The 25,034-nt window shown below is 41.3% G+C and overlaps 1 protein-coding gene across 6 annotated transcripts in view; it reads left to right on the forward strand.

The window, feature by feature from the left end:
• ZMYND8 (zinc finger MYND-type containing 8) overlaps positions 1–25,034 on the forward strand; it is a 1,698,999-nt gene that overhangs the window by 16,326 nt on the left and 1,657,639 nt on the right. For 4 of the 6 annotated variants that reach the window (XM_044089914.1, XM_044089913.1, XM_044089918.1 and 1 more), the window contains exon 2: positions 3,057–3,290. In XM_044089914.1, coding sequence (XP_043945849.1) covers positions 3,277–3,290 — 14 coding nt within the window. In that variant the 5' untranslated portion in view covers positions 3,057–3,276. Of the gene's footprint in view, positions 1–3,056; positions 3,291–3,595; positions 3,823–4,692; positions 4,714–25,034 lie in introns of those variants that run through there. The other 2 variants (XM_044089917.1, XM_044089916.1) reach the window with 2 other exon arrangements.

Below are 25,034 nucleotides of genomic sequence, written 5' to 3' on the forward strand. Positions count from 1 at the left end.
TTATCCGTTCCTTTTAAATTGTGACTGTGAGAGTTCCCTTCTTGCAAACTGACCTTGCAGTGTAAATGGAGTGGGTGTTAAAAAGAGTGGCACATAGAAGCAGAAAGTTTTGGCGCAAGGGCTTACTTTGGCCACTTAACCTTGCACCACATCATGCTTTAGAATTAACCTAGTGGGGTAGAGGATCAGTAGTATAAGGTTGGGGGGGGGTGGAAAATTGGTCAGCTAAATGAGTCCATACAGACTTAAAGGATTGATTATTCAGATTGGAATAAAGCTGGGGAGATTAAAAAAAAAGTCTTCCCAGTTCAGTTTTTAGTATTTTTTTTTAATTCCAGTTTGTGGTTTACTTTATTACTTTATGAATACATGCTTTGACTACGTGCTGCCTGGTGTTTTTTTTTTTTTTTTGCTTTAGTTTACTTCTTTTTTTTTTTTTCACCAGTTTTTCTCTCGTGATATCCCACTTTCGATACGACTTGCTTCATTCTTCTTCTGTTTAGGAAAAGTTGACTGTTGAAGTTTTATTTTCATTGAATGCTGGGGAAGTAAAGGGATAAAGCCCTGCCCAGGTGACCCAGCTTCACACAGGCAAGGAGGATGGGTGTACCCATCCTGAAGGGGGAGGCACCATGTTGCTTGATCCCTGGTGGAGTCTGGGAGAGGGGATATTGTACTGTAGGGTCAGAGCTTAGTGGAAGTATGGACAAGACTTCACAGAGCCTATCCCCTGGGAATTGGACAAGTACATGCACTGGGTGAGGACTTAAGAAAAACACTTCTGTGCAGCAGTATGAAACTGCCCCAGATACCTCAATCTGCTTAATTGCCCCAAATATGTATCGGAGTTAGATTTGGGAAAGGCCAAACTGGGTTTGGCAGACCAGGTGAACAAACAGAGGCCCTGGAGGCAGCTGGTAGTCATTAACATGGAGCCAAAATAAATACAAAAAAAAAAAGTTTTACTCTCACTGTTTGTAATTGTTTGTTCTTGTTACCATCTGAATGATTTTGTTTTTTCTTATTTTCTGATTATTGTTTGCTTTTTATCTACACTGTGTGTGTAACACACTTTCCTGATACCAAGTTTTGTTAATACTAGAAATGAAGCCAACTTTACTTTCAGCATTGATTGGGGTTGAGCTAGGGGTCCTGATAGGTGCATGACCTGTTGCAGGGTGATGTCAATCATTGATGACCTATTTTCCTGCTTTTGCATGAAGTAAGAGGGAGGGAAGTGTTATTTGTTGTTGTATCATCTCAAGGTCAACAGAGGCCAAGGCTGTTTGTGGACACGTGTAGATGATTGCCCATGTTACATGCGGAAGTATATTTCTGAGGGAGTTTTGTTTCTTGTACCACCAAGTTAATCACCCCTTCCCCAAGAAAGTACACTGAAAGCCAGTTTGTTCATAAAAAAACAAAGATATGTCCTCGCCTACACACACAGGGTGAAGTGGGTGCAGGATGGAAGCAGTTAATAGGGGGGTGATAAATGTGTTAGGGTGGTTCCCCCAAATATTTTGGGTATATGGGGGAGCAGAGTATGACTTAAAAAGGACAAGGTCTTTTTTTGGTAAGTCTTTGTATGTATGTTTTCTTTCCTCCTTATGGTTATGGTACCATAACTGACAGGATTCTCGGGTATGAATTAGTGTTAGCTGAGCGTGTTTTGTCTGAGTAATTTGCTCTTTGCTGTGGATACAATCTCTGAAGCAGTCGTCTGTGTAATATTTAAACTGGAATGTACAGAATTGGAGAAGCTCAATGCCTCTTTTTTCCTTGCATTCTGAGCGCTTCATTGCAGTCACGCGATGTAGAAAGACGTCAGAAGCTTTCTATGAGTCTCACCCATGTTTTAAAACTGTAGTGACCCACGTATTCACAATCGCTTTGCACAATTTTTGCTTTTCAGGGCCACTCAGGAGTGCTTTTTTGCCAAATGTAGACAGGCATTAAATGTGAGAAGCTTCTGTTTTTTCTCTCTCACTATGCAGCTAACATGCTGCGATGTACTGTTGAGATCCCAATGTATCAAAATCAACAATACAAGAATTAGGTCTGTGTGTGTGTATGGGGGAGGGTGGCTAAGAGAGGGAAAAAAAAATAACTAACCTTTTACAGAACAGCTTTGGCAGGGAGGTATCTTTCACTGTGTGTGTTGGGGGGGGGGGGCTGTATCCTAAGATGCGTTTTCCTGTGTACTGTGAAAATGACACGTTTTCTGAAATCTTTAGGGTTCTTTCTGCACTGCCCCCACCAAGTACACATTTCTGTGAGTTTGAATAGCTGCTTCTGCCACTGCATTTTGCTGCATTCTTTTAATGCTGTTGCTGAGTTCCGTTTGAAAACCTGGATCCTGACAGGGTTAATGAAAGACCTACAACAGCTGCTGCTTCACTAATACAGGAAATGAAGCTTTAACCATCAGCATGTGCTCTTATGATCTGAAGTGTGTATAACCCGTGTGAAACAGTAGCTTATAATTATTTAGAAGCCATTTTTATCTTTTTGTGACTTGTATTTCTTAAACTGTTAGTTATTCAGGTTAGTGAAATACTGTTGCCTTCATGACTGCGAAGCTGTCAGGCCACACATGTTTATAGAGTTTATATCATTCTAAAGAAAAAAATCTCTAGAGAGGGGGAGGAAGGGTGCAGCTCATATGCATGTTACTACAAGCTAGTCCTGCTTTTTTCTGTTCTGGATTATTGCATCCTTTTCAGCAGAGAAAAAAGTGCAAGTGCTTCTGTTATTAAGCAAACAAACGTGTCTTCACATTTAGATTTTTCCATTTGTAGTCCGTTCATCTACCTTTACTAAAGTACTAGTGTAGTTAATTTTCTTATTTCAGATTGTATATTAAAAGCACTTGTGGTTATTTATTTTTCAAGTGAAATATGATTATCTGGTAACAAGAAAAAAAATATTTTGTTCCCAGTGGGCTTTTTTTTTTTTTTTTTTTTTTTGTGTTTAAAGTAGGGTAAGTCTGGAAGAATGTTTGACTATGTGGTGCTGGAAAAGGCCTAGCAGTGGTTTTCTGTTCTTATTCACAGGATGGCTTTTACTTACCAGAGCTGCACAATGCTATAAACTGAGGAAGTGCTGGAGCCAATCTGCTGGGCCTTTACATTTTTGTGAAATGAAGCAGCCAATCAAAGTGAAGCTTCTATCAGTGCACAGACGATCAAGCTGAAAGTGCCAAGCCCTTTCTGTCTGAGAACTGAAAGCCTGTCCTCCATGTTTTATAAGTATTGACATAACACTGTGTTAACAATGCATCCACAGAGGTAAGCCTGCCTTCATTTACATTTTCTTTTCTCTGAGGTGTATGACTTGTAGGAATACAGTGTGATTCTTTAAGATTTGTCACACCAAACTCACACCAGACACTTAATTTGCCAGGAATAGGTTACAGTTGCTTTGCTTTCCTGGGTCACATGGTTTAGTACTTGGATGACATATGTTTGTTTTGCAGTACATATGACCATGACAGGCTGTTTTTCTGTTTCTCTTAAGCAAATTAGAACTCTTTATTTCTCTGCAGTTCTTGACATGGCTGGGCTCAGGATTGTTCTGCCTCTGCTGCTGTCTGCTTTTGCCACATTACTGCTTCAGGGAAATGGCTTCTCAACAACACAGAACTGGCTGCCCTATGTGGAGCTTAGAAGTCAGCATTACAGATAACACAGCAAACAAAGGCTATAGTTACCATTATTAATTCTTACAGAAAGAACAGAGGCTGGGAACTTCTGTCATACCAGAACCATGTCTACCTACTGCATGGGCCTACCAGCTTTATGTATTACACCATCATTTTATGTAAGGCATGCAGGTTACTGCTCCTTAATACTTTGTATATAGTTACTTTTTACCCCTGTGTGCAACTTACTCATAAACTGAGGATTTAACAATAACTCTTTATCTTTAAAAAAATGACTTTTGGTTATAAGAAAGAAGTTGATTAGAAGTGAGACCTAGTGACAGATATTAGATGTACTTACAGAGATGGCTGACTTTTTTTTTTTTTCTGAACTCTGCAGTGTTCTGTGCAGTATGTTTTCCTAACCTTTTGTCTCTGCTGTGCAAGAGAGATAGAAAGAGAGAGAGAGAGAGCTTTGAGTGATGTGAAAACAAGAGTATGTTGTAAGCTTCATTTTATTGTCTGGTCTCTCTCTGTGTTGCCTCTAATAAATGTTTATTTCACTAAACCATTCTCACTTTTCACGAGTTCTGCAAAGGTAGCCAGGAAAGGTGCGGCTACAGTGCTCCATTAACTCACTACTTTAGTGGAAGAATGTACTAAGTTGTTGCCTTGTTTGTGCTTTTTAGTCCCAGCTGATCTGCATATCAGAAGTAAAGCTATATACATTTCACTGCAGGTATATTTTGTGTGCTTGTATTTATTCACACACACACGCAGTTTAATCTGCACTCTTTTTTTTTTTTTACCTTACTAGTTGCATGGTCTTATAGTACTGAATTTCTAGGTCCTTATTTTTTTTCTTGTAATATGCTGTTAAGCAGAACAGTAAGCAGATATTGCAGTTTATCTCCCATGTAAGTTATGAAACGTAGGGTGGTGTTGGCTGTTGAGAGAGAGCCAGATACTCAAACATTGTCTTCATTGTAAGAAACTGCACTGCTGCCTTGTAGAAGCTGTAGCAGGCCATTCTTGGAACTCAGAACTAGAAAGCTTTGCAAGACACCATGGTAACACTGTTAACCTTTCTTGTGGTATGATTTGTCTAATATAGTTTTAATTAACAAAGAACATATTACATAAATTGTAGCAAGGCAAACATAGTTGCATCTTAAATGCAAATTGCTGGATGTCAGAATTGCCTTTTAAGGCCAGGTTTTGTGAAATGTGTGATATACATGTAATACGGAATGTTCTGTTTTTAAGGCAAGGTAAGCAGAACAGAAAAATATTTGTAGGAATGTTGTGTGACAAGTGGAAATTGAGGTGTTTTCCATATGTACTAGTAACAAGAAATGTTTTTTTTCAGTCTAATGCTGTTCATTGTATAACTCCTAAGTGATTCAGCACCCTGCTTAGCAGATTGCCATCCATCAGTTATTAATAGGTTAAGTGCTGTAGTATGTTTTATAGCCGGCATTACATCAGATGTATCTTGTGGATTTTAACTTGTTCTGTGCCTTTTTGCTGTGGCATACACAGTTACTTATTCTTAGAGCTGCTTAATAAGCTGTGAAGAGAATTTTTTTTTCAATGTTTAACCTTGATCTGTTTGCATGCCATGTCTTGTTTACAAGCTCCATTTTGAAGCAACAGCTTTGTTACAGAGTAGACAGCTTTATATTAAGTTACTTCATGCTGATTGAAGAAATGATTGGAATAGTCTGCACACATTATTCCATGCATATATTTTGAAGAAATGCAGAACAGTAAAATACATTACTCTGCTAAGTTAAAAACAAGTAATTCTTGGCCATCATAACAATCCCTGAACAGGCACACTGGTACTTAGATCAACTTAGTGAATTTTTTGTAAGGTCTTGTGCATGCTTGTTTTTCATTATGTATTGCATGATAACTTGTTTTCAAGGCAGCAGGGTAAAGTTCATGTGCTCAGATTAACGAACTTGTGTGACACAATCATGTGAAGAAAGCCACAGGCACTGGTAGACTGCAGTGGGATGACATTCCTTTTCAGTGTAGTACTACATGTATCATTTGACTTTGTTTGTAATGCATTCTCTTGCTATATTTTCTGATTTGAAAAATTTTAATGTAGACTAATCCTTTTAAGAAGCAGATGTCTGCATTGCAGCAAGATGAGTGAAAGAAAGTAGCAGCCCTACTGCTGTGTTCTCAGAGAGAAGACGAATCACGCTCCTTTGTGTGATTCTCAAACCAATGGTAGCTGTGCCTAGGTTAAAGATTGACAGTCGCTGTAGCAGCAGTGAGTAAGGCCTTCTGGAAAATTCTTCCAGATTAATTCTGTCCAAACAAGAAAAACTGAGCCAAGGGAAAGAATTCTGTGTGTGTGATGCTTTGACAAGGTATGACAGTGAGTCCCTTCTCTCTCTTGTGCGATAAAGATCAATTTGTTATTTTCTGATCATCAAGACTGATGGAATGGGGTGTGCTTTTCAGTTTATGAAGTTTCAAGTTAGTACAGAGAACTTCCAAAACTTATTCTGTTATAGAAGTTAAAGTATGCCATAGGGCTAACCTGTGGCTTTTAGAACAGTTAGTTAAGCCCTCTAGCCATCAGAAAGGCTTAGTTTAATGATGAGGGTGGACAAGTTTGTGAATGGTGCCCTGGATGAGACAATTGAGTGTGGTTGGTATTTCTTAATTCTGCTTTTCTAATCCTTTTGTTAGATCATCTGAATGATGAGAACACCTGTTTGAACCCACCTTTGTTTGTGCAAAGATTTATAGTAAATATGTAGCCAGGGTGAACCTAGGGGAAATGATTGCATTCATATGTTGAACATGTTTACATGTTTGCAGTGCCTGTTAATCCTACTTTCAGAGGAGGGAGGACTGTAACCTTATGTCAACAATTTTTTAGATTTTACTTTACTGTCTTTGTGCTTATGTTTTTATGTTCTTGGTGTTAAGTCAAACCAGCATTGGACTAACTTTCTGTAACAGAAGGCACACTGTTGCAAATAATTTTCATTTTCCACTGCTGTTTTTTTTTTTCTAATGTCTATAAACTAACGTGTGTCTGTGTGTGCTCGTGCGTCCATGTGTGTTTTCTCTATTTCTCTGTATATCCCTCGCTTAGTAGCCTTTGCTGTAGTACGTAGTAGATGTCTGTACTAGTACCCGGAACATTTCTAATGCCCCTTTGTCAGTGCATGCTATGCACAAGCATTTTTTTTTCTCCCTTCCCCTCACTGCAGTGATCTGACATGTTTCTGCTCCTCAGACCCTCATAATATTGTCAGTTTTAAATGAAGTGGCACAGTTCTGGCCATCATAAAACCCAAGAATCAAATGTCTAGCACACTGACTGTCCATTTTGTAGCTAGCTGATGCATTTGTTGGTACTGACCCAGACTGCAGATGTTTTGGAATGAGATAGTGGTTGTTCCTCAGACATCACGGTGCTTGAAATAGCTACATTAAAATGAAAGTATTGGGATAACAGACTTTTTAAAATTACAAGCTAAAGGCTGCCTTCTAACATCGAATGATGTACTATGCCTATGACAACTGAGGAAAGGACTGTCTGTCTTTCCACATCTTGCTATCTTGTACAGTGCTTATGCACCTGAGGCTTATTTACTGTCTTCGACATTTGTTGTTAGGAACTCTGGTCAGATGCTAAATGGAGAGACTGCTAGATTTTTCAGGCTGGGGGCATGAGAAGGGTCAGGGCTGAGAGATATAAGCCAGTAGGGAGCATCTATTACAGTCTTTGTGTGTGTTATTCTGCACAGTGAGGACCAGAAGCACATGAAGGGAGTTCAGACCTGCAGAGAGCAGTGTAGTTCAGCAAAGTTGTGGGGTTTGCCTTAACTTAATGTTTCTTACATATAATAAGAAAGGAGAACTATATTCATTTAAGTTCATAAGTTGAAGGATAGGCAAGGTGAAGAAAAATGAATAAAAAGAAAAAGCAGCACAGACCAGGCAGAGCAGACTGGGAACAAGTCATCCTGAGCTAAAGACTATGTAGACTCTTCTGTGGAGTAAAAGGACAAAGGCTTGAATGTGAACCATATAACCCTGTTAACAACCCAAATGCAAGAGGACCTAGGAGTGTGAGGTGGTAGAGTGCGACCAACACCTGCTTGGCCATTTCAGGTGGAGATTGATAAAGTCCATTCCCACTGCTGACTCCTGGTTAAAGCCAGGCATAATAGTGGGTATTGGGACAGTGTGGGGTGTCCTGTCAAGCAGTTCTTTGAAGTATGTTCAGGAAGAGGCATGAAGGTGAAAACAACACGCCTGTACAAGATTAATTTTCTTCTTTTGTTTGGGACTTTTAACAATTGCACCTGTTTTATGGTAGGCTTTTACTGAAGCATCTGCTTTATGGCCAGTGTTTGCAGCAGTGTCTGTTTTATAGGAATACATGTGCTTTTACAGTATGGGTTTGTTTGTGTGTGTGTTCCTATGTGGTGTTGCCATGCAGGTTGGATGGAAACCTTGTCTTTGAACATACCTTGAAAACCCAGTTGTTTCTTCATCCCTTAAAACACATTAACTGTAAGAGGAAAGAACTTAAGACATGAAACCCTATAGGGAAGTTGAAGTATGATGCTGCAGTGGGACTGCTCTGGAATTCCCCTGGCCTGTGAGTAGTTGAGGTCTGGCCTCATATATGAGCAGCCCACTAGTTTTGGGTTGTAGGAGGAGCCATATTGTCTGACTGTAGGTGATTAATTTATCTTGGGAGGTGTGTTGATGGTCTGAGCACTAATAGGGTACAGGTCCAAAACGTGCAGGGGAGAATTGAGCTATATAGTTAAAGGGTTGCAGCATGGGTTTGGAAGAAGGTAAAGTGAGGTGGGTCAGATGTGAAGCAGTGTGCCCAAGGTACATCATGGTAGAAATGGTTGCAGAATGCTTTAGAATTTGGGAAAGCTAGATATATTTAGAGCTCACATAGCTGGTGAGGGAAGCTAAATGGTGGCATTGGTCATTTCACAGGGGCAAGACCAGACATTGGAGGAGGTTGGGAGGTTCAAATGGGAAAACGGGAATAGCCAGAAAATGCATGACATCTTGATTATAGTAGACATTGAAGGGTCCTAGGTAGAGGTGGTAAAAATGGTAGAAAAGAGAGGCACAAGCCATAAGAATGGTAGTGCTTACAACAAAATTGGGGAAGTAGGCCGAGGAAATGACAGATGAATCGAGAAGGTACAGGTGACTCAACAAATGTGGAGCCAAAGGGCAAAGAAGTCCATGACAAGGAGAGGAGTAGATGAGAGGCAATGGGGAGCAGATGAAACATACAAAGGCGAATGAGGAGGTGAGGAAGAGAGAAGTATGGATAGAAAGAGAGCGAGAAGGAAGTGTAGAGGTGGATGTCCTTCAGAGGAAAGGAAGTCAGACTGAGAACAAAGGCAGAATTCTCATAAGAGGCTGGGGGAGGCAGAGTCTACATATACACCTCCAAGAGAAAAGCAGAGCATAAATTAGTAGGAAGAAGTATCCTGGATGGGCAGGAGGTGTATTGGTTGGGGGGAGCTAATCAGAGGGGGAAGGTCTGCTGTTAGCAGGAATGGCCCCATCGTTGACAGTTGATAGTACGGAAGCATACAGTTTCCCAGAAGGTTGCAGAAGGCACAAGGACATCCATTGGTCTCTGTCATCTCGTTTTGATCTGTAAAGGAGATTGTCAAGGAAACAGTTGTAAGGACCAGAAAACTTGTAACCATATGCAGTGATGTGGGGGAAGACTCTAATGTGGAGCAAGGAGGAGCTGTATGCTAAGGATAGACTGCATCTCAGCCCAGAAATGAATGCCATGCTTGGAGCTAACTGGGAGACATCCATGATAATGAATGAGTTGTGTGTAAATTGAGTTTAAGTGGAGAAAATGTCAGTAAAAAGAGGAGTTTATGAACCTTCCTGATTACTAACCTATATATATATATATATATATATATATATATATATATATATATATAAAATGTGTTTGTGTGTGTGTGTGTGTATACATTGGATATAAAATGTGTACACACCCCTGTTAAAATGGCAGGTTTTTGTGATGTAAAAAAAAAATGAGACCACAATAAGTCATTTCAAAACTTTTCCACCTTTAATGTTACCTATAACCTGTACAATTCAATTGAAAAACAAACCAATCTGTTAGGGGAAAATTTATAAAAAATAAAAGTCATACAATAATCTGGTTGCATAAGTGTGCACACCCTTAAACTAATACCTTGCTGAAGCACCTTTTGATTTAATTACAACATTCAGCCTTCTTGGGTAGGAGTCTGTCAGCATGGCACATCTTGACTTGGAAATATTTGACCACTTTTCCTTGCAGAAGTGCTCCAAATCTGTCATATTGCAAGGGCATCTCTTGTGCACAGCCCTCTTCAGATCACTCCACAGATTTTCTATTGGATTTAGGTCTGGGCTTTGGCTGAGCCATTCCAAAACTTAAATTTTCTTATGGTGAAGCCATTCTTTTGTTGTTTTGGATGTATGCTTGGGGTCATTGTCGTGTTGAAAGGTGAAATAACTCTTCAGCTTTCTAGCAGACGCCTGAAGATTTTGGGCCAAAAGTGACTGGTATTTGGAACTGTTCATAATTCCCTCCACCTTGACTAAAGCCCCAGTTCCAGCTGAAGAAAGGCAACCCCAAAGCACGATACTGCCACCACCATGCTTCACCATGGGGATGGTGCTCTTTTGGTGATGCGAAGTGTTGTTTTTGTGCCAAATGTACCTTTTGGAATTGTGGCCAAAAAGTTCGGACTTGATCTCATCAGATTTTCCCACATGCTTTTGGGAGAAAAATTTAGCTCGGCCTGTATGTTTTTATATGTAAGAAAAGGTTTCTGTCTTGTAACCCTACCCCATAGTCCAGCTATATGGAGAATATGGGAGATTGTTGTCACATGTAGTACACAACTAGTATTTGCCAGAAAGTCCTGCAGCTCCTTTAGTGTTGCTGTAGGTCTCTCGTCAACCTCCCTGACCAGTTTTTGTCTTGTCTTCTCATCAGTTTTGGAGGGATATCCAGTTTTTTTTGCAACGTCACTGTGTTGTCCCATATTTTCTCCACTTTTTGATGACTGTCTTCACTGTGTTCCATGGTATATCCAATGCTGTGGAAATTTTGTTTGTACTGTTCTGACTGATGCCTTTCAACAATGAGATCCCTTTTGATGCTTTGTAAGCTCTCTGTGAACCATGGCTTTCGCTGTAGCAGTCAACTGAGTAAATGTCAGGAAAATTCTACTAGGACAGCTTAACTTTATTTGGGGTTAATCGGTCTCTTTAATTGATGGCAGGTGTGTACCCAAGAAGACTGAATGCTGTAAGTAAATCAAAAGGTGCTTCAACAAAGTATTAGTTTGAGTGTGCACACTAATGCAACCAGGTTATTGTACATTTTTTATTTTTTTTTCCCTTAACAGATTTGTGTTTTTCAAGTGAATTGTACAGGTTATAGGTCACATTAAAGGTGAGAAAAGTTTGGAAATGATTTATTGTGGTCTCTTTTTTTTTTTTTATCACAAAAATATGGCATTTTTAACAGGGGTGTGTACACTTTTTTATGTCCACTGTACGTATGTATAATGTACACAAAATGTGTGTGCACACTCGTTACTGACTGTTGCTGTATTTGTTTATGTAAACTGTTTTGTATATATCCAGTGGCTTTGGTTGTGACTGAAACTCTGCCCAGCCCACTTGCCCAATTAATTAACAAACTAGCAAATAAACTAAAAGGGAAGAATTTAGTGATATAGTAAAAACTGTTGGGATGGTAATTATGGCTGAAAAAAAGGATTTTCCTACTGTGATCTAGGTGGAGAAAAGGCAGTCTTAATGACTAGAGCCTGGGAATTAAAATGGGGATACTGCAGGGATTATAGAAGGAGGAGGAGTGACCATAATGTCAATAACCAGAACTGCTGGACAGTAAGAGATGGAACCTGATGATAGTGATACTGGTCTGTAAGGTATATAGAAAGATGAAAGGTGAGGCTGGAGAGGGTGTAATACTGTGAAACTAGAACATAATGACAGCAGTCTGTAGAATATATGGGGAAAAAAAACAGTAAGGGTGAAACATTAGAGGCTGGGGGACTGTATTTGTTAGGGACTGTAAATTGCAGTAATAAGACTATGATGTGTATATAGAAAAGACATGAAAATTGACCCTGGAGAGACTGTGACTGTGTATGTTAGACACTGGAACTGGACAGCACGGCAAGGTATGTAGAAAAGACAAGGAAGTGGGAAGAGGAATGACCCTGCATATTAATAAGATTAGGACACGGAATACCAGACTCTAGGTTATACAGAAAAAGCAGGGAAGGAGAGATCGGAGAACAGACAGTCTGAGCAATTAAGTACTTAATGGAAAAGGAACGTGGATGGAATGTGAGGGAATCCAAAAGAGACTGATGGGAATGGCTGGACTGGTAACCAACAGAGATAAGTGAGTATCCATCGGGGAGCATGCTGGTGTAGGCACAATCAGCAGGACTCCTGATGTCCCTGAGGACAAGGGGAATGAAGTAGTGAAGAACAGGATTAGCATATTGAAAAATATAGTAATCATCTTGCTAGTGGGAGACTCCCGAGAGTGTTGTTGTGAGATAGCTTGTATACCGACAGTCAAGAACAGTCTTGATATTTTGGATGAAAATCTCCCTGGGCAAGTCTTCTGTGTCCCTCCTTTAGGCAAGAGGAAACTCCTGATGTTGGGTATTCTGGCTAAGCTGTAAGTGGCTTTTAGGTTGGTTTGCAGGTGTACCTGTGATTTATATGGCCTACATTAGTTACCTTCATAAGGGTGAGAGTTGGATAAAAGTTGCTCTGTCCTCAAATGTCGACACTTTTTTTTTCTGCTGTTAATCCCACCCACTTTCGTTTTTCTTTTTTTCTTTCTCTCATAGAATTACTCCCCTCTGTCTCTCTGTCAATCGTGTGTGTGTGTGTGTGTGTGTGTGTGTGTGTGTGTGTGTGTGTGTGTCTTTGTCTTGACATCTTGTTGCGATCAGTCATCGGATGTCCTATTTCTTCAGATCATTACTAACTTAAATGTGCAGTGAAATTGTTGTGCAGTTGTGGAATTCATTTAATTCGACATTGTAGGAGATGTTTTACTGTGTTTTTTTTCTGTGTGTGACCATTGTTAAGTGGGGATACAGAATTTGCCATTTTTAGTGTATTTAGAGGTATGGGAGATGCAGGACTGTTTTTTAATGGTTACTCTTTTGACCAAACAGCACCATTGGACATTGAGTAGTGGTACTGTTAGAGAGAGGCCTGATTTTTAGGGTTGGTTAGGGGGCGGTGGCAGGATTAGGTTTAGGAGTAGCACATGATTAAGGATGGACAGAAGACTTTGCTTCCCAGGAATACTTAACTTGTGTGCTAACTTTAACCCTGTCACTGCCCCTAACCCCATCCCCATTCCCAACCCCAGCCCTACACATTACCTTACCTAAAACACTTTCCCTGACAGTACCACTACACAGGACAGATGGACACAAAGATGCACTTCACATAAACCAGTATATTATGCATAACATTCTTTCTCCTTCTGTAACACTAACCTGGAAACACTCTTGCAAACACACACTCATCCCTTTGCAAACATGAGCATACACGAATACGCACACATTTGCACCCCAAATCTGTCCACTTTCTTTGTCTTTAATCATAACCCAAATACTTCCATTCATACACTTATGCCAAACGTTTTGGTATTATAAACAACCCCACTTATTGTAACTGCTCAGCACACACCACACAGCAAAGCAACAGTCAGTTATTCCTACTTTCAAAATCTCCTGCAGTCGACAAGCGGAGGTTTTATGTATGTGTATATGTGAGATTATATAACTTTTTATATATATATATATATATATCTATCTATATATATATATGTTGTCTTTCTGCTTTTCCCAGTAAGGGGTTGCCACAGTGGAACTCCGGTCTGCTAATGATTGGCAGTAGATTTTTATGAAATGCCGAGGTGCCAGCTCGACGCCCAACCTTCAACGAAGGCACACCCATTTACACACTCATGTCTTTCGAACGCTACCCAACCGCAGGGAGGACATGCAGACTCCACACAGAAGGCACTCCCATGCCAAGCCGAAAATTGAACGGGAGAACCTCTTGCTGTGAGGCAACAATGCTACCGCCGTACCACCGCAGCATCTCTTTTTTATTTATATCTATATCTATATCTATATCTATATCTATTTGTGTGTGTGTGTGTGTGTGTGTGTGTGAATATACTATATGTGTATAAAGTAAAACATGTGCGTTAGTGTAATCTGATACACTCGTAGTATGCATATATAAAGAGTAGTGTTTGTTTGCAGCATAATATTGATTGACAGTCTACTTTTTCCTATCAAGATGAATTACTGGTGTATAAGGGATTTTTCCTTAAGTTGTGATGGAGTGTCGTTATAACCTCACTCTCTCTTTTATGCATCTATATAAGAAGGTGGAATGTGTAGGAGGGTGTGTGGGGTGGCTTACTTCTAAATTATTTTTCTTCCAAATACTGTCAGCATTCCTATGCTGTTGCTCATTTTTGATTGTAGTTTGTCTGAGATCACAAATAAGCTGATAACTTGTCAGGGAGAGAGATACGTGTGTGTATCATGCATACATTATAACATTTTTATGACCTAGCAACAAAATACATGGGCAAATTACTTTGCAGTCCTTTACCATGCGTGTAATATGCAAGTAAATTAAATACATGTATGAGCACATGCCATGTCCATTTTCTTTTAATTGCGGTGCTTAAGCAATTCCTTGCATATGTCAATTTTGCTGTTTAAAAAAAGAACAAAAAACAGTAAACTTGCATAGCCACAGTTTGAGAATAACACAAACTCTTTTTTTCCTAGCTAAATTGACTTCATTAGACTTGTATTCCATCAAAGTAAAACCTATTAAATACACCACACGTAAAAAAGCATTGTACAAAGAAACCAACCATCACAGTTTATTGGTCAAGTACTAGATAGCTGGCACAACACAGAAGGTAGTCTTACTTTTTTTAGCACATGTTTGATGAAGCTAGTTTCTTTTGAGCAAGAGTTTCACAGGCAGGGTGTAGCTAATTGAGTTTACACAATGTATTGTTTATTTTATTAACTTTTTCTCCTAAGTTTTGCTTGTTTTCTTTTTTATCTTTTTCCCATTGAACTTGTGAATTTTGTATCCCCCAACCACAGTACAGATTTTTGCAAAATGTCCAGATTTTTGCCTCATATTTTTGGTCCATTTTTCATAAAATTGTGGTTTTCTGGCAAATTAGTGGCAGAGCATTAAAGATTGAAGTTAGAAAATAAAGACAGACATTTGAGTTTCTGATTTCATACCCTTCAGAAAAATTCATGCTTATGCAAAGCCTGTTATTGTCTCAACTTTATAAGTTTGTAAGAGCAATATTTATTCTCCCTATTTTTGTACCTTTGTCCCACTTCTGTGTATGGCTTTGTCCAGATTTCTTGCTCTGAGGTTGAGAGGTATGCCCCCAACAAAATTTGAGGCTGTTTGTTCTCCAGGGCGGGGTGCTTTCATCCAAGCAATCGTATCTTGTTATAGTTCCTGTGCCTTGTTTACCACTTGCTGCTGGCCGAGGATAGTTTCTTTCTAGTGGCTTGGCTTCATTGTTCTCCCCGGGACCATTTGTGCTTCAGTACAGACCCTAATTGTCCCCAGGCTGTGAACAGTGTGGTTCCCAACATTATACCAGATACAGGCTGTTGGCAATATATTTTCTGTTTTGGACTCTAACCCCCTTCTTAGTTCTAGGAATACGTTTTCCAGCTATACAAATGTAATATAAATATTTTGTATGGTGGTAGTGGTTCTCCTTAATGATCTGCATCCAAAATCCTGCGTTCTCCTTATTTCTTGAATTCCCTTCCCCTTCATCGTCATCATCATCCCTTTCCACTTTAAATTATAACTTTCTGCTTGTGCATATGAGCCTTACCTGTGTAGCTGTAAAATATCCTTTCAAATCAGGCAATCCTAAACCACCTTGTTCTGTTGGGAGGATCGACTCTGTCCAGAATTCTTGAGCAAAGAATTTGAGAACTGTAGAAAAATGAGTTTGTGCATATTCTGTACCTATGACGGTGCCATAAGGCGACTAGAATGCAACTTTACAGAAGACTATAAATAGGTGGACCTTAAAGAGAACAGTAGCCAGGTGTTTTTAGCATTCACTTCTTTTGCTGAGAGGGCTTTGTCAAGTGGTTTTAAAGAGAGAGGATAGCCCTAGAAGAATCAGAAGGCAGGAGTAGTTTAATACTATGCTTGCTTGTCATCTGTTTGTGAAGGTTATCTGTGTCTGTAACCCTTTTAATGAAGTAGTTTTATGTAGTCTGGCTGAGAAAGAAGTGTCATCCTTCAAAATAATGCTATTTGAACATATAGAGCTGTAATTTTAGGTAGTCTAATAATTGATATAAAATCCCTTGGGTAAAAGACATTGTCATGAGCACTTTCAAACCAGGTAGAAAGCCACCTGCCCTTGAGAAGCAAGATAGGTTTTATAAAGCCTCCCCTAGAAGAGTTTGATCTCTTTAGGACCTCCAAGGCAAACACAGGAATGGTTAATATTTTTGAACTTGAAGAGTTTAGAAAGCTCTGCCCTTTCTTACTTTGCTGCCATACAGGGATTTTAGGTTTATTGATAGCTGTGGCAAGAAAATTGTTGAAACTCTGTTTCGATGGACCCTGTTCTGGAACCGCTGTCAGATTATATAGTTATTTCCAGCCAGTGACACAAGGGGCAAACTGCTAACATTAGATAAGAAATCACATTAATTGCATGGTCTTGTGTCCTTACTGTGATGTTGCTGAGGGACAATGTTTGAGGTAGTGTTGATGCATCATGCCTAGTTAAGGACATTGACCTACCATAAGAAACCCCTTTTGGGTGAGCGTTTAAGTCTAGGAACATTATTGTGGTTGGTCTCTTGTGAATTCACACTTAATTCAGATAGTTTGAAAGAAATTGCTTTGCAGATGAGACTTTTTTCTTTCTTTTTTTTAATTTGCTATATTGGGAAAGTAAGTAAAATGTTGAGGTGAAAAGGAATGTATTGCTCTCTCCTTTTTACATTGTCTGCTTAAGACAGAATTCTGCTGCTTGCTGTCAGTTGGAGAGTGGATGCTTGCTGTGACAGATGGCACATTTTACTGAGCCATCCTAGAGGAAACTGATACTTGTGATGGTTGGGTATGCATGTATATTTAAACTACTATATTTTCATAGTAAAAAAAGATTTTATTCAAGTTTGCGAGGAATCTTTACAGAAGAGTGAAATCTGTGATGTCGCCGATCAAGATACACCTATCTGCCTGAGGCACTTTCTAGTCCTGTATGTTTTCTTGTATGCACTGCCATCTTATCTTTCTAAAGCCTTCAGAGCTTCCTGACCAGGTCTTGAGAAGTCAGTTGTTCTGCAAAGGAAAGCCATAGAAGACCTTCCCCAGGATCAGTGGGGAAGAGGTTTGTCTTTAGAGATGCGCATGGGATGTCAAATAATGAGATAAGATAAGGATGTCTAACTTGTTTTTATAAGTAACCATCATTTATTATTGCCTCCTTTCTAAAGGATTGCACTGTTGCATCAAAAACTATTTAAGTCCTTCTCCCAAATAAGATCTGAATTTCAAAGTGGGGAAGATAATTTGCTGATTCTGAGTGGTCCTGTCTAGCCTAGCAACAGCTACATGAACTTTTAAGTGTTTGGCACCACCCAGTTTTCCTTCTGCTTAAAGCAGAAGGAATGTATATTTTTTCCTATCTAGACAAACATTTGCTAATAGTGGACTAACTTTGTCTTCTCTTGGATAGCTTGTTTTCAAGTTGGAAATTCTTTCAGTTTTTGGGCATGACTACAGTATTAAATAAAAAAAATATATATATTCCAACTATCCCTTGGGAAGTTTTATAGACTCGAGCCTTCTTGCCATGAGAGATGGTATGTAGACATTCTTCCAGAAAGACTCATCCTCCCATTTGCCAGTCAAAAATATTTGAAAAATGTATGTAGCACCAGTTGTTACAACACTTAACAAAATAATTTACTTTCAGACTGTCTTTTTGGACGACATTGAATTTGAAACTGCACTCCTTTATTTCCCATTATTAAACTGTACTGTACCTTTAATAATGGCTTTATAAATTTTCAAACCTTAGCCTCACTTGTTCATCTCTAAAATGGTTCAGAGGTTGCCTTGCTGAATGTTCCCTGACAAAGTGGACTAAACACACACCCTCCCCCACGTCCTCTTCATCTTTATACAACCAGTGTTTAGTCCTTAGTGCACTACTGTTTCATATTTGTCAAGGACATGCCTAAATACTGTCAACCCACTAATTCTATTGGGTTCTTAGATGGTATCCTCTTTTTTTAAACAGCAGTGATGTGATAGGTTTTTCATTACAGAAGCCATACACTCCGAATTTCAATGGATCAACATCCATCAGCTGAAAATTGAGCATAGAAGGAAAAAAAAAAGTAAATTATGCTCTTACATTCTGATCATTTAAAACTTCATTGCTTCCAATATTGCTCATATTAGAGAGATTGACCTCATCCATCTTGATCTAGTTACAAAATTCAAAGTCCTAGGTGTTCTTGGTTCCCAGCTAAAATTGTATTACCACAATGAGTTGGCTCAATCTAACAATTAGAAACTGACACCAAAAGCCAGGCTGATAACTGATGATGTCAATCTTCATTCATTCTTGACTGATGGACCATTCGGTTCTGACTTATTGGAACTGACTCGGCCGTTATACATAGCTCGCAGCAGCAAAAATCTGTTGAGCTAAACCTCTACCCACAATGCCTCTTCCCATTACATCAGATCTTGATTGCTGCATAGAGAATTGGAGGCGTCAATCAATGCTCACAGCCAAGTGCTTTAAAAAAATTATCATTATAATTTTTGGTATAATATTGGTTTAAGACTCTTATTTACTTATTGGATAGTCTCGCTAGCTAGTTTTTGCGTGAGTGACTGTTTGACCTTTCTACCCACACCTTTTTACCTTGCGGTAACCCTCATTACCATAGTTGGTAACAGGCCTCTTCCTTCTCTTCTTCCCTTTCCTCTTACCATTGGTAGTCTTTGATGGCATTGTTGGTAGTCTTCTTGGTCTTTCATCCCAGTTTTTCATCCCTTTACCCGTTGGGTAATTTTCTATACCATTGTTGGTATATCCTAAAAAAAATAAATAAATAAAACATTCGATAACTTTCCTTTTTCTCTTGGAATGTCGTGTGTGTGTGTGTGTGTGTGTGTGTGTGTGTGTGTGTGTGTGTGTGTGTGTGTGTGTGTGAGACTGACTAGACTATTCATTGACTTGGCGGAAAAACCTAAGGGGACATCTGGGTTTAAGCAGTCTCAGGACTGTGGTAGTGTACAGTCTGGGTGCCCCTCACTTGGCCCTCACAATTCAAAGTCCTAGGTGTTCTTGATTCCCAGCTAAAATTTGATTACCACAATGAAATTGCAGTTTGAGCTAACTTTGCAGCTGAATTTACAATCTAACAAAATTAGAAACTTTGACACCAAAAGCCAAGATAACTGCTGTTATTTTCTCTTCCCAACCATGTAAACTGGTTATCCAGCTTTACTAGTATATACATTCTTTTAATAGTTGGCCTTTTGTTTGCTAGTCGTATAGCCTCTGTGTTCTTCACCCAATCTTTCTCTTCACATCTCTGAAAGAAAATAATTGCCTTGAACTCAAATAAGCTTCCCACTCCATCCTCTGCCACCCTGACAAATGTTCATTCCATCAGTCTTCTATGTTCACTGAAGTGGCACAGTTCCACTCATACCCTCAGGCACTCTAGTTCATCTCTTCACTATGAATCACAACTGTAATTTATATTTCTTCCCCATCACACCATCTGAAATGTGGAATAAGCTCCCTGCTCTAAGAGCTGTACATAACTTTATCTCCTTGAAGACCTCGCTAAGGGATTACATATTTCAGTTTTAACAGTAGTGCTGCATATATAAGGCACCCAGGTTAGGTAAGCAAGTAATAAACTCTCAGCTTGTCAGTTACTTTACTGTCAAGTCTCTAGAAATGACATTCTAAGGAGCCTGTATAAACTGTCATTCTAAATCAAAATGTACATAGTATATTTATTTTTATCTGCTAGCCCTATTTAAAGTATGTTTTTTTTTTCTTTTGTTTTTGCCCATCTGCCTGCTGACTTTTAGCTCCCTATCATTAGTTCATTTGTTCCATTTAATAGGTTGGAGGATGTTAGAGATGAGCCATCACTAAGGCAGACATCCCTCCTGTTATTGAGCCTTGCTCCCATCCATGCTTGTTTGAGTAATCCAAGGGGTTGGCATGTCATGCAGTGGGCTTTTGCAGTTCTCCTGATCACATGAAGGTGCATGTCAACAATTGGGGGGGGGGGTAGATGAAGTGATCCCCTGTTTCCATCAGGAATTTTGTGATGGAGTGTGTGCCTACAAGCACCCCCCTCCACAGAAGAAAGGTGAGCAGGCTTAAGCCTCATCATTTATTTTTTATTGCACGCTAGGTCCAGCAGATGCCTGAGCCACTACACTTTTATTTGAGTAACCTGGTGACCGTCATAGTTGGGGCTTTAATACTGTACACCAACAGAATTGTCTAACCATGTGTAAGTACTGAACTCCGATAACTGTCAATGTTTTATTTGTTGTGGCACCTTTTATTATATTGTGTGATATTGAGTGCTGTAATTTTTTTTACTGTTGGTTCTTTTCAGTTATTGTATAAATGTTATATGTCCACTGCTGGAGCTTTTCTCCTCAGGCCTCTATTAAAATCATGACTTGCCCAGTCTGACCCTCCCCCAGTATGTAACTCTTATCCTGTTTGGGAAATCAGATTTACAAACTCCCTTTCCTTCCAGTTAAAACTCCAGTTAAGTATGCATTGAAAAATACTTGCCATTTAAACCTGCTTGGAGAATCTCTGAGGTAGAAGCCCTGATGTCTGACAGTTGGATATGTGGTCAAATCTGCAACACCCCAAACTTTCTGAGCTCTTATTATTTTTTCTTCCTTTTATTGAAGTTTCTCTTTCCTCAAAGGTAACGAAACCTTGGCATTTATTGCGATGATGGGGGGGGGGGGGGGTACTGGAAGGAAGGGTGCCAGTTGTAGACTTTATGTTGAGGATTCATTTTTCTTTCAGAGTTAGTATACTTGGCCACTTTGCCCTTGTCTGCCTGCCCTGATCCTAGATTCATGAATAGCTTTACTGTTTCTTCAAGACAAGCCATCAAGCCCTCTTTTGGGGCTATTTTGTTTACAAAAAGTGCTCTAAATCATCTAGAAAATGCAACTTGAGCACTTTTCATATAAAATAACGTTTAGAAAGTACAAATGCCTGTTTACCTGTGTTGGTCAGGTAGTTCTGTGACTTGCTGTAACAAGAATAAAGACATGTTGCCATAGTTGAGTCTCCAGGCTTTTTTTTTAAATGTCTCCCCCAGAAGATGTCGGTGAAGATTTGGCAAAGAATTCCTGCTTTTGAAAATGCTGTAAATGTTCAGGCTCGCAGTAGGATAGATTTTTGAATAGCTGTCCCATGGGGTCTTTTGCACGTCTTACAAATGTACAGCCCATTTAGATGTGACTGCTGTAATATGTCTGAATGGGAATTGCAAACATTAAGTGATCAGAAAATGTACTCCAGGACTGTTCTTTATACTATTAATGGACAGGGACAGCTCTTAAATGTTTTATCCCATACATAGGTTCCATGATCCCAGTTGTTCTCATTAGGACAAATATATAGATGTTAAGTTGTCAATCTCGCCTTCATTCTTGCTGGATGGGTTCGGAGCCGATCCTCGGCTCCGACTCGGCACTAGCTTTAGCTCGAGAACTCCTTTTACCAGCTCGAGGCAACCCTATATCCCATGATGCAAGGCGGAACTACCTCAGATCTCGTTTGCCGCTTAGCGAAAGAGGTCTCCTTTGCCAGCTGAGGTAAGTTTTTCTTGTTAAATAAGAAAAAAAGTTAGTTAGGGGTTTAATTTCCCTTCAGTGTCAGGTTAGCCTGTTTTTAGTACAGCCCACCCTATTCCCTTCCTTTTTTAAACTTTTATTATAGTTTTTTCAGTGAAAGTTTTAGTCAGGCCTAGTTCCCCAAGTTATTCCCTTCCTGTGTGTCTGTGTAGGGATTAAGTTGTGTGTTTGTGGGGACTGTGTGTGTATATCCTGTTAGGATGTCTAAGGAAGGCAAGGTCTCAGGCTTCAAGAAGTGTGACCAGTGCTGTCAGAAAATGTCCCTGACAGGCGGTCACACTTCTTGTGTGTATTGCCTGGGGCCTTTGCACCTGCAGGACTCCTGTGCGTTGTGTCATGCCTTTAGCCAGCGAGTCCTGCAGGAAAGGAGGAACAAACTGATCCTCCGAGGTTTGTTGAAACCTGAAGGTTCTCCTCCTAAGCAAGGGGCAGGAAAACCTCTTAAGCCACCGAAGGCTCAGGCTACAGTGTCTAAGCCTCCTTCGGTGGCTCCGGCCCGTCGGAGCCGATATCGGCTCCGGCTGGAACCGATGCTTCTTCTGCCAGAGTAGTGGGTTCGGTGCCGGCCGGCTCCGATACCCTGACTACTGTTGCCTTGTCGGCTCCGGCTGGAGCCGACACTTTATCCAGCATCGGGGCCGAGAGATCCTCGGCTCCATCTGGGGTTCAAGGGACTTCGGCTCCGATGGCTTCGGCCCGCAAGAGATCCCGGTCCCCTTCGATACTAAGTATCCACTCGGCTCCGGGGTCTCCTCTTTTGTCGGAGCGGAGCCATCGGAGCCGATCTTCGAGATCTTCCAGGCTGTCTGACCACGATTTGGAGAGGGTGGTAAGCAGGCTGTTGAAGTCTCAGGCACTGGCCCAAATGCTCCATAGCCCGTCTCAACAGACTTTGGCTACAGCCCCAATTCTTGAGATTCCTCCTCCGACTCCACACCAGAGTTCGGAGCCGGAGCTTCTTGGGACAGCGACTGTTTCGATGCCGGAGCCGATACATCCTTCGGCTCCGTCATCCTCGGCTCGCACCTCCTCCTTGAGACTTTCCTTGGAGGGATCCGGTCGTCGGGTTTCCACTGTCGGCTCCGAGGGGGCTAGTGGCATCGGACCCTTGTCCGACCCCGCTCTCCCTCTCGGAGCTTCGGCTTTGGTAAGCTCGGCGCCGACATCTGCCTCGGAGCCTTCTCTCTCCTTGGAGCCGACCATTCCTGTTTCTTCGGAGCGGGTGTGTTCAGGTCTCCCGGGGAGAGGAGCCTTTGAGGTGATGAGGAGTGTCCTGGCCTCTGAGCCTGGTCAACGGTCTATCCCTCTAGCTCCTCCCTCATCAGTGCCTGCAGAAGCCCAGGTTTCCCCACTGGGAATTTCCTCCTCTTCCGAGGTTTCTCCTGACCCTGCAGGTGAACCCCCTCGGAAGAGGACGTGTAAGAGGAAACACACAGACTCCCCTGAGTCTACTACATCTGATACCGACTTAGATGAGTCGGAGGGTTCCCCACGGTCCCCCTCTGAGGATGTCTCATTTTCAGACATCCTTGAGCTCCTCAAACAGAGGGGGAATTGGCCATCCATTGACCCCTCCGAGGATGAGTCGGTATACCTGGAGGCTTTTGGATCCCGACCCTCCACCTCCTGGGTGTCTCCGCCTTTCGACCCACTCATGCAGGTAGTGGCTCGGAAGGCGTGGCTCCAGATTCTGTGGAACATGTCCCCAGGAGACCATCCAAATTCATCACGGCCCCTTCGGACAAACAGTTCCTGTCCAAAGGTGTCTCTGTGGATGCTATGGTGGTGGCGGCCACTAAGAAGGAACTGGCGGATCCTTCAGTACCTGTCCATCCTCCTAATAAGGATTCTAGGACCATGGACAGGTATGGAAAGCGGATGTTTTCTTCAGCGACCTTTGCAATGCGTTCGCTGAATTACCTTTGTCACTTCACCAGGCTTCAACGAGATATTCTCAAGGAACTGGGGGAAGTAGTCCAGGATCCTTCAGCTGCTGGGGCTCAGGAAAAGATTGCCTCTCAGCTAGCTATCCTGAATTCGATATCTAACTCCTCCATGCGGCTCATATCTTATGCAGCCGATGGAACGAGCAGGGCCGCAGGCACAGGTGTTGCTCTTAGACGCCAAGCCTGGATGCGGCTGTGTAATTTTCGGACCCCTTTAAGGCGTCCTTCACCAACACCCTTTGACGGTTCGGCTTTGTTCGGACCTCAGGTGAAGGATACTTTGACCAGATGTGAACAAGACGGTAAAACTCTTTCTGCCGTTGGAGTCCAGTTTTCCACTCCTTCTAGACCATATCCCAAGGGTCAGAAGGGGAAGATGTGGTTCCGTAAAGCCCAAGGAGCTACACGGACACACGTGGTCAGTTTACCCCTAGAGGCAGAGGGGGTAACAATAATAGACGCCGCCCTAGAGGCAGGGGGGGTCCTCGGAACCAGGGCAACAGGGAGCCTCTTCCTGAGAAGCCCTTTCAGCATCCCTGAGGTGTTGCCCGACTGTCCACCCTTGGAGGCAGTCGGGGGAAGGATTTCGCTGTACCCAGTAGCCTGGCAATCCCTATCACAAGAGAAGTGGGTACAGTCGATTTATATCCGAGGGTTACAAAATCCCCTTCGAAAGGTTTCCCGTACCTCTACAATCCCTTCCAGACATCTCACCCGGTCAAAGGGATTTGGCAAAACAGGAAGTTTTAAAACTCCTGGGAAAAAGAGCCATCCAAACAGTGCCGGCAGACCAAGTAGGATCCGGCTTCTACTCAAGATTCTTTTTGGTCCCCAAAAGGACGGGAGATTGGAGACCAATACTAGACCTAAGCAGACTAAACAAGTCTGTCAAAAAGGCAAGATTCGGATGGTCACGCTGCAATCCATTCTGCCCTTTCTGGGCAAGGACAACTGGATGTGCTCGATAGACCTTCAGGATGCGTACTATCACATAAAGATTCACAGACGCTCCAGAAGGTTTCTCCGCTTGCTGGGAGCCAGTCATTACCAATTCAGAGCACTGCCCTTTGGCCTCACTTCAGCCCCCAGAGTATTCACCAAATGCATGGCGGTGGTCACAGCTCACCTGAGACGTCGAGGATTCCAAGTGTTTCCTTATTTGGACGACTGGCTCCTCTCCGCCACCTCCAGGGATCAGCTTCTTCGGTCCAGAGATTACACCTTACAGCTTTGCAAGAGTCTAGGAATTTCGTGAATTTCGAAAAATCCTCTCTGCTGCCTTGCCAATCTATCACCTTTATAGGCGCAGAATTAAATACCGTCAAAATGTTAGCCAGACTAACAAATCAAAG

The sequence above is a fragment of the Protopterus annectens genome, chromosome 12.part0, assembly GCF_019279795.1.
Source record: "Protopterus annectens isolate FY-2018-M chromosome 12.part0, PAN1.0, whole genome shotgun sequence".
NCBI classification, from domain to species: domain Eukaryota; kingdom Metazoa; phylum Chordata; order Ceratodontiformes; family Protopteridae; genus Protopterus; species Protopterus annectens.